Genomic DNA, 19,964 nt, shown 5'->3' with positions numbered 1-19,964 from the left:
TGTTAAACAAAGTTCTTCTGCTGACCATAGCTAGATGTTTATGCATGGTTTAATATTAAGCTGATTTAAGTCATGACTTTAATTAAATACAATAAATATTCTGACACTGCATTTCAAAACAATTTCAGCGATAGCAAGAAAGAGAATGGAAATTAACTGCATGTTTGATGGTGAACTTTGTTCCCTTTGGCAGTATGGGTTGGAATAATGTGCTGCACAGTTAATCATGGACCTATTTTTTCCAGCACCAGATTAGGCCCATTGCTAAATGAGAGTATGTACGATCTAATGGATTCCAAGGTGCTGCGCATCAAACTTTTATTGCAGTTTTCTTGTGACCGTTCTCATGGCATGAAACGGAAATGACACGAACCTGATAATATTATTTAGGACAATTTTGCCAGTTGGTGTGACAGACAGCTTGTTCCATTTACTGGTGCCTTCCTCCTCATATTTTCTCTATCATCATCATCTCTCCACTGTAATTTTAGCTGAAATGCACAAAAAAAAAAAAGCCCCCCAAAAAAGAGAGAAAAATATCAATTAAATTTCACAATTAAACTTCGCTGAAATCACAGCTGCTGATTTTGGTATGAGGTCCTTGATTGATGACCTTATCAGGTCATCCTTATTTGAGGTCATTGTTCTTGCAGTTACATTTGGTCTTGTGAATGGCATGCCTTATCTATAAAAGAAAAAAGCGGTCGTAAGTCAGCCATCTAAACAATTTTAACTCTATAAAGGGAGAAGACCCTGTCTGAACCACTTTTTTATTGTATTTTATTAGGTTGGCATGCCAAAAGAAATTAGATTTTCCATGCACATGATCTGGAGCTTGTACAATTGTAGCTCTAATCTTGAAACCAAGAGGAGTGTGCATTTTATTCAGCTATTTAGTAAGGAAACCAAATTTTCTTATAAGGGATGCTGTAACTCTTGTCAGCAGACAGACACGGGTCTTCATTCATTTACATAATACAGTGTTCCCCATCCCTTTGGACATATGCATTCCAGAACTTTTTCATGCATTTGTGACTTCTAGATAAGGATTTTTATTTTATAAAAATAATTTTATAGAGATTGTACTCACAGAGACATTTTGTTGTCAAATCAATTTTGTAGAACTGAGCATAACTAGGAAACAAAATCACAGTAGCCTATTATGCAATTTAAATAACATGAACTTGTATTTCCCTGATTTGAATCACATTTTAATAATTCCCTGGTACGTTCGCCAAAACCAACTCAGATCTGATATTAATAGGCCTATACTCAAATATAAAAAAAGGAAGAAGTAGGTTTTTTGTCAAACAGATAAAAAAAAAAAAAGGATATAAATATTACGCTGTAGTAGGTCTGTTAAACTAATCTTAGTCAACGTTTCAGGGGAACTATAAAAGCAGTATAGTTGTATTCTCCATATAAACAAATGTGCAAATATTTGTCTTCTTAACCTCTAAAAACGGGATAAATCAATATTTATCAATTGCAAGATCATGTGAAAGGAGCATGATAGGGCGGGGCAAAAAGCGTCACGCAGCAAACCGACCAATCGCGGACTCTGTTTTGCGGTTTCTGATTGGCTCGTAAATAGCGACTCTTGTGTGTCCATCTCAGCAGAGAATGTCTAATAGGATAGGAATCTCAGTCAGCTCTCCAGCCTCTGAATCACTGGCACTACCGATTCTACACGGATTTAGCTCCACAAAAACCGCGTCCCCTGCAACCACAACCTTGAAATCAGATAGCTGTCTGTGTTGTTTATAAGAAAAGAACGAGATAAATTAAAAGCGAACCCGTCAGAGGCAAAAAAGAGGCATCTGCGCACATTGGCAGCCGTTAGCAGGCTGAGCTAGCCGCATCGCGCGACGCATTTCGCCCGCGAGACATCGGGCTTAATAACTGTGTGCATTATAACCCTCATCCACATACAATTATACGGAGACTGTCCAGCAGAATCGCAGCGGGGTTCGGCGGAGCTGTCCGGCTCTTGCTCGCACTGCAGGCCTGGTTGTGAGTGCGGAGAATGCTAAAGGATGAGTCAGAGGGACACACTGGTTCATCTCTTTGCTGGAGGGTGAGTAGCGAGCCTGAGACAGACTGATCTACCGTAAAACTTCAAATAATAGCCGAGTCCCAAATAGACGCCTGTCTCTTTTAAACGCCTGGTGTGACGACAGGTTTGGGGAGTAAGGGGAGGCTGCAGACCTGGAGCCGGTAGATCTACGCCCCAAGCAGTTTTACGCCCCTGGCAGTTTTACGCCCCTGCTGTTCCTGATGCGTCCAGTAGGGGGAGGCTGTACATTGACACGAATTGATTGAGGTATAATAAATAATCCGCTAAAGTTATTGTTGTTTAGCAATGATGCAACATTTATTATTTATAAACGAATAGCTTGATAGAGCTAGGTAGTTATCAATTCATTTCTTTATATCAATGGATAGGTCTATCATTTATTTCGAGAGACAAAAAGTTCTGGACGGTCAGGTTGATGTTCTGTCTGGCTTAAATTTATAAGTTATAGCTTACCACGTGTAAGTTTAGCTGCCCCTAGTCTTCTCTACTCACTTTCAAAATTAATTTTCTTTTGAATTTTCTTTTGTTGCCTGTCTTTATCTTGCCTCTTCTGGTAAGACTCCTTTACTTTCTGGTATGAGTTGTTTCTTATAAAATGAGATGATCTAACTATCTCATTTATATCTAAATATAAATTTTTCTTAAAATAGCGTACTGATCTGGATTAAAATGTAGGCTGTGTGCACTTAAAGTGGGATTTATCATACTCTGTCTTTGCCAAGTAACTTGCATGATGCATCCCATAAAGGTGTGTGTTTGCTTTAGCTATGGAAATCTCTCTCTCTCTCTCTCTCTCTCTCTCTCTCTCTCTCTCTCTCTCTCTCTCTCTCTCTCTCTCTCGATCTCGAAACTTTTATAAACTATAAACACCCATCTCTTTTTTAACTGCATTCCAAACCAATAGCTTCTCTAGTAAATAAATGACTTACAGAGACATACAAGGACATGTTTTTAATGTCATTTTTTAAATTTTCTCTGCACAGTTCATCATCTGTGGCCAAAAGAAATCAAAGTGTCTTGACACTTTTTCCAAAAGTGTTCCACCAACAAGTACCTGTGCCATTGTACTTTGAAGATCAGGAGCAAATTGATGCAATCCACACTCATCTGACATAAATTCTGGGCAACACACACACACACACACACACACACACACACACACACACACACACACACACACACACACACACACACACACACACACACACTGTGACTAGATCAAATTCACCATGGATGTCCTTTTTATATTTTTTTAAACTTTAGCTTTTTTTTAATGAAATACACACATGAAATGCAAATTAAAAAGGCAGTTTGTGTTCTCGTAACACTTTCTTTTATGTGGTCTGTGACTCATGGGGTCAGTGATTCTGCAGGGTCTCCAATAAGTATTATAGTTTATCTCAGTTGCTTTGGTGCATTTCTCAGATCACACCTGAAATCACATCATCTTTCACTTGTGCACATCATAAAAGCAATTTCTCATTTTATACAAATTGCAAATGCTTTGGTACATTCATGCAATTCATAATGTACAACTGTCTGCTGTTTCCTACATTAACTCTTTATGTCATGTTGATCAAAATATAGGCCTATTATGCTATTTCTCTGTTGAATTGTCATACTCAAAACATCTAGGCATTAGTTCCTTGCATAAGTCATTAAATGCAAAATGGCTGACTAGTTGTCATAAACTGTTAAGCATGTTTTCAATATACATTTCTATTACACTTTATTTTGTAAATGTGTCCTGAACTGATGAATTGCGGAGGTGTATTTAGAATTTCACTAATGAAGGAAAAAATGAATTGATATAATGAATAATGATGAAATGTACAAAAGCAACTGTGATAAAAAATTAAGGATTCAGGAATTTTATACAAAATTTAACAGTGAGTCCTGCTGCTTTTGAATTTGACAAAATCAAATTCACCATGGATGTCCTTTTTACATTTGTTTGTTTAATTTTATTTATTTATTTTATCAGTGAGCAGAAGCACTTTGACAGGAGGATAGAAAAACAGTTAAAGCAGAGTGGCAAGCCATAGGGGAGTCATCATAATTCATAAATGGTGTTGATAAATAATGTTTTTGTGAACAAAAATATTGTCTCTTTCTTATAAATGGCCCTTGGAATTTTAGAAAAGGGATAAATTGTGTTTGTCTTCATAAAATGCTATGAAGGACACTGTTTTGTAGCTGTATGATGACTAAGTGAATAGTACAGCAGATATTTAATCGAGAATCCACATGATTACACGGTGCTGTATGTCTAATGGGCTAAATATGTTTAATATCTAATTGTAACTTTATATAAATTCACAACAACATATTTCACTCAGTCTCCTGTATAAAAACATACAGTGAATATTCTATTATTATTAATTAGTATTATTATTATTACTATTTATTCAATATTAATGTATTCAATATTCAATTAACTATTCTATAGTAGGTCATATATCATTACTTGTCATCTGATCCAACTATGTGTGTCATTTTTTAATTCATGAAAACAAATAGTCTTCTGTATAGGCTGAGTGAAGCCCAACCTAATATCTAGAGATATTTTAATCCACAGTGCAGTGCAGATTTATACTAAAACGTTTAATATTTAAATTAACAAAAACCACAAATTCGGGCAAAATCTATGAACTGGACGGTTATTATTGTGTAAGTTTTGAGCATCGATTTAATGATGTTATTTCGCAGCATATCCCCCTACTGGACGCATCAGGAACAGCAGGGGCGTAAAACTGCCAGGGGCGTAAAACTGCTTGGGGCGTAGATCTACCGGCTCCAGGTCTGCAGCCTCCCCATATAGGGTTTGGGTAAATAAAGGCCGGTCTCAAATAGAGGCCTGGTCTGTTTTTTAGTATCGGGTTATACATGATATTCTAAAACCAGTCAGATCGTCTGTTCTATGTTTTGATTAGATTTCACGTGACAGACGCAACCGTTCATGAACGACTCATCACTATTCGCGCGCACGCGCGCGTGTGTGTATGTGTGTGAGGGAGAAAGAGGAGATAATATATTTCATTAACTTCGGGATGTTATCCTTAGGTATGTGGCCTGACTAGCTTCAGCGAGGATCACCTTATCCATTGTTTCAAAGAGGGAGAGCCGTGCGCATCTGGGCGGGAGCTGTTAGTGCAAGCAAGGCAGGCAGAGTTAGCGGAGGCCGGAGAGGGAGAAGTGGAGGAGAGCGACGTGGAGGAGGAATTCGCCAATGAACTTGTAATTGAGGATCGCGGGGATGATGATAGTGATGAATAGAGTAATTTTCTATCACATGATTGCAGTTGTTTTACAGGGTAGCCTTCATTCTTTCTTGTTGATGTGTTTCGGCAACAAGTTCATATGCTCGATGGATTTTAGTGGTAACTTGTGTTCTGCCCATTGCTGTCACATCGTTTCGTTTTTTATGTTTTTTTTTTTATGCTGCTAATAGCCAAAGACATTTCTTACATTAAATTATTTGTTACACACATTCGAATTACTTATAAATAAAACATAATATAATGTGTTAACCTCCTACTGTCATGCTTGAATATCTCAACACTAAATTAAAGGCCTGTCTCTTATAGACGCCTGTCTCAAATACAAGCCGGTGCAGTTCGGCGATTTGGGTAAATAGAAGCCCGGGCTATTATTTGAAGTTTTACGGTATATCACTGCTGTCAACCCCCTCTCTTTGACATTTATCCGTTATTGTTGGGCTTGATTGTTCTTAAAATGTAGCATAAGATACATGCAGGAGCGGATCTAGAAACATATTTTAGGGGTGGCAAAATATGGCAGACGTATATATACTGAATTTAATCACAGTTAAATTGGCCATAACTTCTTCTTAGTCTTTATATCAAAGGTTGCTGCCTCACCAATTTTCATAATCAGAAATGAGGGGAGTGTATCGCTCTTTAACAAGCTCATATCTCTGAAGGTCACTTGATGACTCCGACCCAGGAGGGCGATAATAGGTCTAACAAGTGGCTTCTAATAACGTGCTATCTGATCATATTCCTACAATGAGTTTAAAGAATTTGGTTGCATAAAGTGTTGGTTGGAATGTTTTCAGATTAGCTCATTCATACATTTTCTGTGGCATGTCAATATAACTAGGGATGAGTTGTATCTAGAAGTATAATTGTGAGCAGTGAATAGATCACCTGCCACTGGAATTAACTATGAGAAACAAATCTCAACAAACCTTTTGTCCATAGCAATAACAGTTTTTATAAAGCTTTGAGAGTTAAAATAACCCTCAAACTATGCAAGTATTCCTTTAAATGGGTTGTTGCACAATAACACTTACCTTAATGGTAAAAAAAAAAAATAGGGAAAGTATATAATTTAGGTGCTGTAATTTTATACCATATTTTTTGTGTTATCAGTTGATATTGGCTATTTGTCATCAAAAAATTGTTAATCTTATTTTTCTTCCAATTTTAACATTAATTTAGCACTAACTTGATAGTGATAGATTATGACAGATTTAACCCTTAAAGGGCACTATCTCTAATTTCAATAGAAATGTATAATCTCACCAGAGAAACCTTTTCATAGTTCCCATAACTAATGGTGGAAGAATCCACTTTTTGGTGTGTTTTTACTGCTGGATTTTACTTCTGAAACTCAACTGGTTTGTTTTGTGTGTGTGAATTTTGCATCTTGCAATCTTGATATGCTTAAAAGGATCTTTGTTTTGTAAGAAACCTTAATATTAAAGTGTGATACTATAGAAATCTGAGTTTGCAAGCAAGCATGCCCTTCAGAAAATATTAGCTGTAACTCATTTTCTGTCACAAACGTATATGTTTAATTTTTTTAACTTTTTGTTTTTAGATTTGTGTTCCTCACTGTTTCCTGTTGGTTTTGCTTTATTTCCTCATTGTGGTCAAGATGGAAGAGACAAACTGTTACATAAGGGCCTGATGGTCATGTCTCATTGCTCTAATCTCAGTGTATCATCATCAGGGGAGCATGTCACTGTCTTATTACGGACTAAACTGGCTATGGGTCCTCTGTTGTTTCACCGCTTACTTGTGGATCGTTTCCACCGACCGTACCAGTACTGTACAGTTCAGTACAGTACGATTCGGAACGGTAAACCCTGATCCGGCTTGCGTTTCCACCGCCAGCAGAACCCTGACTTTATAGGCATGGTGTATGCCGGAAAGTAGCGATCAACGTCATTCTCGCGCGAAGAAGAAAGAGACACAGTAAACAACAATTATACTCAGGGTATCCACCTCCTGGGTTGGCCATGGTACATTGCTGCCCGCCAACATTTGGTTGCAACCGCAACCGTACTGTGTTTCAACTGTATATGAAAAAAATGGCACCTCTTGTGTTGTCATTCCCCTTGTAGCATGCGCAAGTGACGATTCTCATATATTTAGTATTGTTTATGAAAGTGATCGCATTCTCTGCTGTATGAGTGTATCGACTCATTACCTCCAGTGAATATTCCCTCTCTCTCCTCCTGTATGAATCAGTTTGTTCATTGACTGCAGTGTGTCATCATTATGCTACAGACTAGCTGCTCTCATGCCCTCATTCACTTGAGCTTTATGTGCATGTCTGTGCAGTTTAATCTCATTTATATTGGTATGTGGGAGATGGTGTTGCAACTAAACCACTTAAAATATCTGTATTGCAGTTTCATGCTGTAGGAGATGTGTGTGTGTATGAGTGTGTTTCTCCCCATCTGTGCGTGTGTTTCTCAGCATTCCTGTCCTGTGTGTCCTCTGCCATCACAGCTGTAATGGCTACCTCGTGACCATTTGCGTTACATAAAGATTAAATGCACACGTAGGTAGAAATAACTTGGTTGGCTTGGTATGTGCTTATATTCATATACTGACATTAACTATACACTTTAAGATTGTAAACCATAATTAATTTCAGCTTTTTGATCCGAGATCCTAGCCTGGTTAAAACCAGACCCTTCTCAGTTGAAACTGAGTGTAGGGTCTAGCGAAGCTATGTAGACAAATCATTTCCAAAGGGGCGTCACCAACCGATGTAGCTCAAATTCCTATGGGCGCAATTGGATTGTCATAAAACCAATCAGATCGATGAAGGAGATGACGTATGCTTCGAGTGTTGTTCTTTGCTCCGGTTTTAACGAAAACGGTAAGTTTAAATCGCTCAAAACAGACGCGATTACTGATTCGTTTATATACTGTCTATGATTCGAACGAGTGATGTTCCACGGCGGCATCCATCTTTGTAATGAAATCTCCTTCAGCGTCGCTGCGCTGTCGTCATCATGTAAATCCCTCCCCAAACGTTTCTGATTGGTGCCGCGATTTCGGCGGCACAGAAATGAGTTTGAATGGGCTCTTCTCCAGACTATCCTGGAGAGAGAATTAAAATTCGCCGGAAGTAGTCTGGGTTTTCCCAGGCTACCGAGATCCAGTTTGAAGTTATGTAACATCCTCCTGTGAAGGTCACGTTATTTCATTCAGATGGCCAAATTAAGCCATGCACCAAACTACAGCATCATTACTCGCACAGGATTGGCAGATGTTTAGACTGGGATCTGATTGGCTGTCATTCAAACGGAAAAGAGCGCTGATTGGCTGTCTTTTTGAAGAGGCAGGAAGAAGCATGTGTTATAAGCATTTCATCAGGAAACAAATGGCTGCTTAGCTTGTTGGCAGGTCACTCAGGGATGCCTTAAAATTGACTGTTGTTGTGTGTGTGTGTGTGTGTGTGTGTGAGAGAGAGAGAGAATTATGTAACCTAGATTAAAGTAAAGGAAAAAACCTTCCCACTGTGGAAGGCTTAAATCCTACATCGGAAATTTTCATTTGAATAATCCTGTTGTTTTTTTTGGCTTCATGTTTTTCAGCATTTGCCCTGTCTGAGAAAATAATTCTGGTAGCTAATACAGGACATGTGATCTGATGAGCATGGCATACCTCTGTCATATCAGTCATCATATGCAGATTAGAGCACATCAGTCATTTTGTTTTGTTTTGTTTGAAGCTGTTTAGACATAATGACATCGTCACCCTAAAGGCACGGGTTTGCTTAATTTTTCGTGTTCCACTCAAGCGGGAAGGAAGTCGACCGGAAGTTGAAGCCGGCCGCGTGCCACCATCTTGTAGCAGAACTTCACCTGCTGTTAGCATCCCATTGACTCCCATTCATTTTGGCGTCACTTTGACAGCGAATAACTTTACATCTGAGGCGTTTAAAGACTCCATTTGTCCATTATTTATTTCTAAAGAAACACGACAATGTATAAAATGCTCCATTACCTTGTATCTTACGTTATGGCCCCGTAAAAACAGTTTTTGTAAAAGTAGGCTAACGATTGTGTCATAACCACGCGACTCTCTGTCGCACAGTAGAGAGATTACCGTATTGACGGGAGGAGAAGCTCGCGGGCAATCGGGGAGACGTGGAGGCAAAATTACAAAATAATTAATCAGAATACTTAGCAAAAGTTTCTCCTGCTCCTAGCTCATGGACAGCTCCTACTCACGATCTCCGTCTCTGCAAGATTCGGAAGGGAATGATTCAGATTTCTCATGCCACAGCCACTAGAAGACAGACGGGTTGCTCACGTCACATCTACGTCGTCAAGCTCAGTTTGAGTCTGCGCGTCAGGAACGGAAGTCCTAAAAAATCGCTGAAAACGGGCTTCACTTGCCTCAATTGAGTTCCAATGAGATGGCTCTGTCCATTTCTTATACTGTCTATGGTTCCACTCCATCTCGAGCGGAACATGTTCGACACATGCGCAGTACAATTGCTTTTTTAGACGTCAGAGGGAAGCACTGAGTCGTGTCATTTACAAGACATTCGCTCTGAAGGATAGAAGAAGAAAAGTAACAGAACCGCCACTGCATGCAAGAACCAAAACAAAAGCGATGGAGAAGGAAATGCTACCCTGTTTTACTGTTTTGTATCACTCTTTCCCCACTCTAATTTGACTACTGCACAGTACATCACAGCTGTGCGTATTGCCACCTAGTGGACTCTTCCGTCTCAACATTCACCTTGCGAATGCGCTGTTGTACGCGCACCGTCTGCGCAGATGTCTGCGGACCCTCCCGATGATGAAAATTACGTCACATGGACAGTGTGCAGACAACACTTCCCAAAAATATTCATGTGAAAACATAACTAAAAATATTTCTTCTTTAAATAAGAAAGAAAGATTTTGTCCCTTCCACTTCTAATAAACACTGAAATATTGAAATACTCAAAAGCAATTTATGTTGTTCATTTCTGTTTTGTCCACAGAGCAATATATTTTGCTGCCTACTCCACAGCCAAAGAGAAGCTGAACAATGTGTTTGATCCTGACTCCACACAGGTGCACATGCTGTCCGCTGGTTTAGCAGGTAAGAGTCCCAGCAACATCTTTCACGTAGATGCATTTTTTGACTTAAGTTTGCATTGGCTCTTTTTTGTTTGTATTCACACACTGAACTAAACTAATACTCCCCTTTTAGTGTGCACAAACAAGAGAATGCATCATTTGGGTTTTTATAACCGATGTTTGTCAGTCGCTTTTGATTTTAGCAATTACAGCCTTATTACGATAAAATGTTTTATCCTAGTTGACCATCTAGTACAAATGGGGAAATTTAGACATGGTATTTGCCTCGTGTTTTGGGTTACCTTTTTCAAGGTTTGACAGCATCTAGACCGAAACCACAATTAAAGATTTTCAGGATCAAAATACTCACTTTAAAGCAGACATATTTTAAGCTTCATTTTTTCCAAGCAAATCATTTTGAAAATACTTGTTCTCTCTTTGTCTATTCTTAGGGTGCTTTTACACTGGCAGTTTAGTTCGGAACGGGGCATGGTTCGCATGAAAAATCGCTAATGTGAACGCTGTCATGCGGACCCGGGTGCGCACTGGGGTACCGAACCCGAGACTACCTGGAGGAGGTGGTCTGAGTTCGGTTGCTCCCGAACCGTGCCGTGGTTTGAGTGAAATTGAAAGCAACAGGGACTCGGGTGCGCACTTGTTACTGCGCACTAGTAACCTGTGAATGCGTTTTTTGCTTATTATGATGTATTTAGTTAAATAAAACACGTGTAAGGGATGATGGTGTTGATGATTTACCTTGGATACAAGCAAGAGTGAGGCTGTAGTGTATACGCGCATAGCGTAGCAACAAATGAATGGAAATCCACTGTCTCCTCAAAAGAGTCTGTTTGCAAGCAGCAGAAAAACAACTTATGCGACACACACACACACACACAGTGAACACTGTGTTGTTCACTCATCTGCGCATAATAGCTCCAAATTAATAAAAAACACAATATATTGACCCACGATCTGTTTTCTATCATGCACCGCGTACGTTTGCGATGACGGAAGATGCACGCAAATGCACCAGGGTTCGATAGAATCAATTTGAGTGTGAAACCAGACCAACGCTGCGGGGGGCGCCGGGAACAATCGCACTCGGGCTCGGACCTCCGCAAACGAGGCCAGTGTGAAAGCACCCTTTCTTAGTTTCAGTTTGATAAATTAATATATTATTTTACAGAATGTAAGCAACACAGAAAGAAAATAGTACATCTAGAATTGAAAATTTGATGTGAAAAAATAACAAAAAATATTTTTAAAGCATTTCTAAAACACATAAGCTAACTTTCAAGCATGTTATATCTACTTGAAAGCTTGTTAGCATTATTGCAAAAAAGATCCTCAAAGTTTGGATTGTGCTTTCCTTTCCCAGTTTCTTTTTTTTGTTTTCTTCTACCTTTTGAGGGCTGGAGGACATAAGTCATTACATGCCAGTGTGCTACTAAAAAGTCTGGCTTCACACGCTCTCTGTGCTGTGTGTAGTAGCGGCCGCTAGCAGGGCACTACGCTAACATGTAGAGTGCCATGCGCGGTGGCAGAGCCACAGTTTAATCTTTCAGAAATTGCGTTCGGCAATGATTTTGCCAGCAGGAATGACAAGGTTAGCATTGGACTTTTACATGCACTGCCTCTGACCCTCCTTAAAGTTATTGTTTATATAAACTTTGATCCTAGTTTGATTTTGTAGCTGTTTATATGACCCAGCATTGATAAAGCTCATATGGTCAAGATAAATAGTGTTACTGCAGCAGGATCAACTCGGTTCTGTACCTTTACATTTAAAATGAACGACACTGGTATAATGATGTCCTTTAAAACTCAAAAATTCTCTCTCTCTCTCTCTCTCTCTCTCTCTCTCTCTCTCTCTCTCTCTCTCTCTCTCTCTCTCTCCTTTTTCTGTCTCTCTATCCATAAAAAAGGAAAGGAAAAAATAAGAGCACTCTCTTAATTGTTTAAATGGGTGGTGGGCGGGATGGAATGGTCATTGTTTGATGTAATTGGTGTGCGGGGCTGGGATGGGGAGGTGGGCAGGGTTTATTTTGATGGTTCCACTCCCTCATGGGTTTGACTTGGCTCTGAGGGGCATGTGGACTGCTGCTTGTGACTGTGGTACAGAAAAGCCTGTGTCTATTTTAGGCCTTTACTGTAGCTTTTCACCCTGCGTGAGGGTCTGTGAGCCAGCCTGCTCTGCCCCCCATATCTGCAGGCTTCGTCCTGCAGCTGTGAGGAGAGGAGCTTTGCCCCTCCCCTGTGAGTACTCGTCAGAGACACACTCTCTCTCTCTTACTCTCTTGTACCGATCTGTCATCCCCCCCCTCCCCTTCACCAGTCAGTTGCCTTAGGCCTCTTACCCTCTCTAGAGCTTCTTCTCTAGCTCAATAGACTTCTTTTGGTTTGTTTAGCCAAACACTGATGTTTTACACTGTACTGTTAGAAATGCACATGAATACCTTCATCTTCAATTGCTATTGTCTTATGCTCTCTTTCGTTTTTTTGTTCGGGGATATTTTGTGTACCCACAACACCAAGCTCAGGCTTTGTACTTTATTTTGCTGCAGTTGAACAGATAAACTAATTGTTCCCACAAACAGAATATTTTGCTGTTGCTTTAAATGCTGATAATACAATGCAAGCACACTTAAATCTTTTAAGATGCACGTAGCCTTAATTTTCAAACACATACCTTAACAGCAAACAGGAATAAATTTGGACATTGACTACATTTACATGCACCCTCATAAATGTGATTATAATGAGATTTTGGCAGTGTTGCGAATAAACTTCACCTCATGAAAACACAATACTCATAATCGTGGTAGTCTATGGGAGTGTCGCAACTCTGGCTGTTTCTCAATATGCGTTCTTCAGTGATCTTATGTCCTTGTGTTCTCGTACTACGTCATCATCAACCGTCGAAGTTCAATTCCAATACTCAAGAACGCAAGTACAGAGGACGCATGAAGTGCCCGGATGTGTCCCTGATATCGAGGATGCATCAAATGCAGACTTGAGAGAATCGAACCGCTAAAAATCCCAGAAGACGTTGCGGGCAGTCGACGTACGGATGGCTGTAAGCTTTAAACTTCTCGTTCTCACTTAAGAGATTCCCGCTGCAAGCTCGAAATACGTGACAGCTCGTGAAAGTTTACATTTGTCGGTCTCTTTTGCTTCATTTTAATGAAGTGATAAAGACCTTAAGAAAGCGGCAGTATTTTTATTGGCATATTAAAAAGAATCTTAACATTGACAAAACATAGGTAACACATAGGCTACTCATAAATACACATGGTAAAATAAAAAAGATACAAACTATGAAAACAATGTCTATAATAATATGAAAGAAATGTTTAAAAGGTTGGGTTACATATGTTTGTGATGTTGTGTTGTATTTGCCGAGATGGTCAGTTAAAGGTGAACTAAGTAATTTTGTTTACCTTAACTGAACAGCCTCGGAGTCATTGGAATGGTTATATTACTTATTTCGGGTTGAATGGTGGTCGTTTCGCACCCCCCTGGTGCCCGTGAGCGGAAAATACGCACTTGCAACTTTGAGCCGGCGGGCCGCCGCGTCAGGAAGTCTTGCGTGATATCAGGTCTCGCGATGTAAACAATTGCTTTACGGCCAAAAGAAATCTGCTAAAATGCTGTCATTATTGCGCTCCCTCACGCTGTCCGAAACCCGAATGAAGAAGACGTTTTAAAGAATGTCCCATCTGCTTTGATGTCGTTGATCTATAGCCTCTGGTGTCTTAGAATCACCAACGAGTTTTTACAACAGTGTTGTCAAATATCTATTCCGAAACTGTGGGGGGAGCTCTAGAGAGAAACCTGCGAGCAAAAAGCGAGAATACAGCGAAGAAATCCCGAAGCTACTGAGTGCTGCTTTAAGCAGCATCGCAGCACATTTCAATTCTGATAAAGATGCGTTCTGTGTTCTCGCGTCCTTCCGAGTTCGTTCTTTCAAGGTCGCCTGGCAAGACCAGTCTCAAAGAGAACGCAAGTCTGTTCTTTGCGTTCTTGGAATTGAGAAACAGCCTCTTTCTCTCTATGGCTCCCGCAAACCCACTCGGGCGCTGAAACGGCTTGCCAAGCCGCTTCGTGACTCGCGAGCGCCCCCGCTCTGGCCGGAGCGGGGCTGTATGGGCCCAGCTGGTTCATTTGTGATGCAAAGGCGCCATCTAGTGGGCACACTAGAGGCGACATGCGGCCAGGGGTTCGGAGGGATTTCCTCTCTCTGCAGTGAGACGTTTTCTCTGCGGAGAGAGGTCTTCTCTCCAAAACGAATTCATTTGATTCGTAACTTTGTGTGTTTTGTGTTGAGCAAACACTGGGGCCGAAGCCTTTATTGACAGAGTGAGGGGAACATAGTGTGGTGTCCACTGTGCTAAACTTTCCCTCACAAGTTGCCCCCTGAAAGTGGGGGGAAAAAACACTCATCTCCTGAACACATGAACTGGGCAGTCTCAAGTGCAGGCAGAAAAATAATATCCGCGGAAAGAGATACTCTCTCTCTAACGGATTTATTTAATTCGTTTGTTTAAAAGTGTTATTTAGTTATGTGTGTGTTTTGTGTTGGGGAACACAGGGGCCGAAGCCTTCCACACACAACGTCCACTAAAAACGCATTTTCACTATAAACCACGATTAAATGTACTGACGGTTAGTATTATCGTTTAAAATGTAATTATCATTAAAACCGTGTTTGATTATCGCGATTTTAATAACTCGCTGTAAATCCTGTCCAGCCAGCAACAGGCTGACGCAGGTGCAGCGCGCAATGTTGTTGTTTTTTCATTCGAGAAGGAATGGCGGAAGGCAGTGGCCGTGCTCGGGAGATTTTTCAGCCTTTTAAGAGGACCAAATCTGAGGTGTGGTCATATTTTGTCTTTAACAAAAGTCCTGAGTGAAACTTAATCCAGGATGGTCACTACAATGGGGGGGGAAACACTTCAAATCTGCCGAGTCGTCTTGTGTGACCATCATCCACTGTTTATAGCGAACGCAAGGCAAGTTAAGTTTGACCTCAATAACGTTACCAAAACTTATGTTACGTCTGGGAAATAATTGGGCACAAAATGTTGGTTTGAGTTGAAATATTTGATCTCACTCACTTGAAATAAACGTGAAGCTTCTGCGAAGAAAAGTTCGCAACAAGTGCGGCTTTGAGCCAAAGACGAACAAACAAGTTCAAACAAGACTAATAAGAGTGACATTTAAGGGATAAATGTATATCATTGTACACTATTACACCGATTTTTTTTAACCACATAATTACAGGGACATTATTGAATTGAGATTAATGTTTTAAATCTTACCTGTTTATAACTATATATTTTGCACAGCGTACAAAACAATCGTCCAGACAAGATGATCACAACAATATTATCAAACTCTGTAAACAATAAATCAACTCTGATTTCATTTTCAATACAATCAAAAACTGAGACGCAAGACGGCAAGTTGTATTTGAATGAAGCGCGTCCGTTGTGATCCATGGATGCGCGCTGTCTGACGACGGTCATTATAAGGAAGGAAATGCCACAACATTTTTGCTTAAAAAAGTGCATAGAGCTGCTTGTATTATTTGTTGTTTGTTGATTTTCAAATATAAAACTGTTTTCAGTGTGAGCATCAGTTCTTTTTGAACACTTTCATCTCATTTGAACAAAACCGTGATAATATTGATAATCACGATAATTTTGGTCACTATAATCGTGATATGAAATTTTCATATCGTCCCATCCCTACTCTAGGATTAAGGCCACATCCACACGAAGCCAGAGCTTTCCCTATCCGATTTTTTTTTTTTTAGTTCAAAAAAAAAATTCCGTAAACACGGCGTTGTCTCAAGAAATATCTGCGTACACACGAAACCACTGAAACCGACTCAAAACGATGTAGTATACATGCCAGACCAGTATGTGGTGCTGTAATTCTGCCACAGACATACACTAAAAACGGAGAAGAAGACTTAAAGCATGCGCATAAACCTTGCGCGCTGTATACTATGGCTGTATACAACAATAATATTAGGCACAGTAGCTTCTTTTTTTCTTTTCTTTTTTAATCAAGAACTTTGTTGAACAATATGAAAAACCATAAATGTAGTTGCTGTGACTTAACGGTGTCTGACTAGTTGACACTTGGTGTGATGACATCATCGTTTCACAAAATGTACGGATTGGCCGTACACACGAAAACGCAAGGGCGGCGTTTTCAGATTTGAAAAATGTTCTGTATACACGCATTAAATCCATCACATTTAGGTTTAAAATCATGTGATTTAAAATGTTGTAAGATTAACTATTTTGCATGTATGTAGAGAGAAACTAGGAAAGCATCACATTTATGTAAATAATTACTTATTCATCAATAATTACTTATTACTTATCAGTAGGCTACTACTACACAGGTTAGAACATCATCTCAATTCAATATTGAGCACGTCACTTAAGACCAGCGAATGCGAATTATAACCCAAACACACCTCCATCCAGTACGTATTGGATCATCCAGCTACGTCATTGTGCTACAGGCTGCAGCAAGGGGTGTCTCATATTATGAGGCGCAGTTTAGAATGGGAAGGAAAGAGGCGCTGTTTCTCAACCCAATGGTATGCTATTTTAGACATCAGAAAAGACTTAATATTCAACAATGATCCCCATCTACTATAGTAAGTTCTTATGTAGGTAATATTTGTTTTCCCCCTTAACTCACAAAACAGATTCATTATCATTATCCATAAGGGCTTTAATTCAAATAAACAATGTGTCTTTGCCTTATATACTCATACCGTAATCAATTGACAGACAAGACAATATTGTGTGGAAAAAGGTTTGGCTTATACCTAATCAATATTTAATTACAAACCAAGCTAAGGAGGTATCATTCATAATTATACATAGAATTTACTCAGTTAAACATTACTTTGTGAAATTTAAAAGCGATATTGATTTTAATTGCACTTATTGTGACAGTTGCCCTGAAACTGTGGTTCATTTATTTTGGCACTACCCATTTGTAAGACCATTTTGGCTAAATGTTTGAGATTTTATGGTTTTGGAGAACTATAGAGACAAGCACAATCAGGTTTATACTGTATAATACATTTTATTATTTTAATGGCAAAATTCCATGTTCACAAATGTAAATTTTCATGTAAAAAAAACCCTTTTTTTACATAATTTAAGAAAGAAATAGAGCGTTATATTGACTCAGGTCGATTTGATTTTCAATGAAGCAAAAAGCAGTTCAAACGTTGAAAATTTGTAAATGTTTCAGTGTCTTTATGTAGATCATGAATCCCCCTAGTGTGCAACTCTGTTACTTTTGTTGTATTTTCTCAAATACTGTACTATTTGTAACATGCTCTTCTTTTTTTGTTTTTTGTTTGTCACCTCGCCGTTTCGTCCCACTTCCGGTGTGTTTGTCTTCCCATAGCGCCGGACTGAACAAAAGCGAAGTGAACTATGACAGAGTTGCTCTGCACATATCGTTGCTCTTTCCTTTTTTAAAGAGATTCCAATAATATTTCAAGCAATTCAAAAGTTGAGCAGTGCGCATCTGAAGCGTCTCAGCTGAAGGAAATAATACATTATTTATCGGCTTTAATATATCGGCCAAATTTTCTTATCGGGTCGATGACGATAACATTAAAAATGAACATATATCGGCCGATACCGATATGATGGCAGATATATCGTGCATCCCTATTTTAAATACAACAAATAATATATTGTTTGATTTACTAACAATATGTAATCAGATTCATTGATGCACATGATACTTTATCACCTCTTTTGCTTCTAGTGTCAGTTCTATACACTGACATGCAAGAGATATGACTAATAATAATGACTGCACCGCATACACTCCCACAGAATTTCATTCTTAATCTTGCATTTTATGTATATTAATTAACACCAGACCAAAAAGTAAATTGTCTTTATGAATTGTACAGTGAAATTGGAGGAAAAAACTGAAGAGGAGATTGAGAACAAACAGGAGGAACTACCAGCCAATGAATCACGAGAGACAGTGAAACTCCAGAGATGTGACAGCATGGAGCATCCAGAACCAAACTGTAAGTATTTTATTACATTAGCTCTCACTGCTCTGGTGAAGTCATGATCTCTCTGTTAAATAACAGATATAACACAACTGTAAACATACAGTGTGCATGTAAATATGTTAAAGGGTTTATTTCCTTTTTATCTTCAGTCTCTCATGATCCAGTTAAACTTGAGTGTGATGACAGTTCAAGATGAGGTGAGTTTATATCACTGACAGATATAATGATTTAAACTGATCATAGTAGATAAATATAACTTTGCACTGGCTAATATTTGTGTATGAAAATTATGAATAATTAAACTCTGCTCTCTCTTTTAGAAAACTGAGGACATTCAGTTCCAGCATTGATGTCTCAACCATTCCTCTTCCTCTGGCTTCGAAAGCATCTGTCTTTTATAGTTTGCAAAAACATTGTCAGAACGTTCTCAGGTGAAATCATAACTGTACTGGTTGTTGGCTGACTACTTGTGATGGGATCCGTCAAGACTGTGGTGTAATGGCTCAGTACAGGACCCAGTTTAAAATGGCCATTTTATTACCTTTTTAACTGTTTTCTGATATGTTTGGTTCTTTTTATGTCACTCACTTCCATAGAAAGAGGGAGAATTAATATCAGCACTAGCACTAAATAAAATTAACTGTACTTTTGTACAGTTTTCCTGTAGCTCAGTGGTAATAGCATTGCGTTAACAACGCAAGGTTGTGGGTTCGATCCCAGGGGATTGCACATACCTATGTATAAATGTATAGGATAGCGCAATGTAAGTCGCTTTGGATAAAAGCGTCTGCCAAATGCATAAATGTAAAATAATTAATGTTTGTTAGAGTTTAGTTTCACTTCCTATTGTTGTGTTATTATGCTCAAGTGAACATTTGAGTTACAACAGCTTGTAGAAATGCCCAATAGCAGGCTTATATGTTTCCATATGTTTCAGTGTCGTATGATCTCTATATGATCTCCTTGATCAGATTTTTGTAAATAAAACTGCTTTTCTGAAACCTCATTTGAGTGTACATGATTTCAAACATGGCTTTCAAAAGTAGTTTGTTTGGTAAACTTCTGTAAGTGAAAAACATTGCCATTCCCGTGTTGCATTTATCTCATACTGCATATAATTTATGTGCACTACTAAAATTATTATTAAAACGGTAATTAATTACCATAATGATTTACTTCTAAATAAAACCAGTCAATACTGAGGGTGGCAAACACACTGACCTAACATTAGCAGAGCCTTAATCGAGTTTGTCCACTAGATGGAGCTGTAGCTTATCTTTAATTCTGCAAGCATGAGCTACAGCTGTCAGTGTTCAAATGATATTTAATCGCTGTTCATGAGAGTGCACTGACTGCAACGTTTTAGTGAAAAAGTGAAAAAAAAAAAAAAAAAAGTCACTGATGCAAGTTCCTGATAAGCTGATTTTATATCGAAAATGCTTTTAAAATATGTTTAGGAGACCCATTAA

General features: G+C 38.9%; 1 protein-coding gene and 1 long non-coding RNA gene across 3 annotated transcripts in view; one reads left to right on the top strand and one right to left on the bottom strand.

The window, feature by feature from the left end:
• Positions 1–19,964, top strand: part of LOC309478207 (uncharacterized protein) — a 103,165-nt gene that overhangs the window by 72,797 nt on the left and 10,404 nt on the right. The window contains exons 1-5 of one of the 2 annotated variants that reach the window (XM_082141825.1): positions 1,637–2,077; positions 10,340–10,440; positions 18,385–18,507; positions 18,645–18,692; positions 18,816–19,501. In XM_082141825.1, the coding sequence (XP_081997951.1) occupies positions 2,037–2,077; positions 10,340–10,440; positions 18,385–18,507; positions 18,645–18,691 (312 nt within the window). In that variant the 5' untranslated portion in view covers positions 1,637–2,036 and the 3' untranslated portion in view covers position 18,692; positions 18,816–19,501. Of the gene's footprint in view, positions 2,078–10,339; positions 10,441–18,384; positions 18,508–18,644; positions 18,693–18,815; positions 19,502–19,964 lie in introns of those variants that run through there. The other variant, XM_082141824.1, reaches the window with a different exon arrangement.
• LOC309478219 overlaps positions 5,380–19,964 on the bottom strand; it is a 248,457-nt gene continuing 233,872 nt past the window's right edge. Inside the window, exon 2 of the long non-coding RNA XR_014198871.1 lies at positions 5,380–9,789. This is a non-coding gene — a long non-coding RNA (uncharacterized lncRNA). The remainder of the gene's footprint in view (positions 9,790–19,964) is intronic.

This window comes from Leuciscus leuciscus (assembly GCF_965113295.1).
Source record: "Leuciscus leuciscus genome assembly, chromosome: 16".
Classification (NCBI taxonomy): domain Eukaryota; kingdom Metazoa; phylum Chordata; class Actinopteri; order Cypriniformes; family Leuciscidae; genus Leuciscus; species Leuciscus leuciscus.
This window is presented reverse-complemented; position numbering and strand designations above follow the sequence as displayed.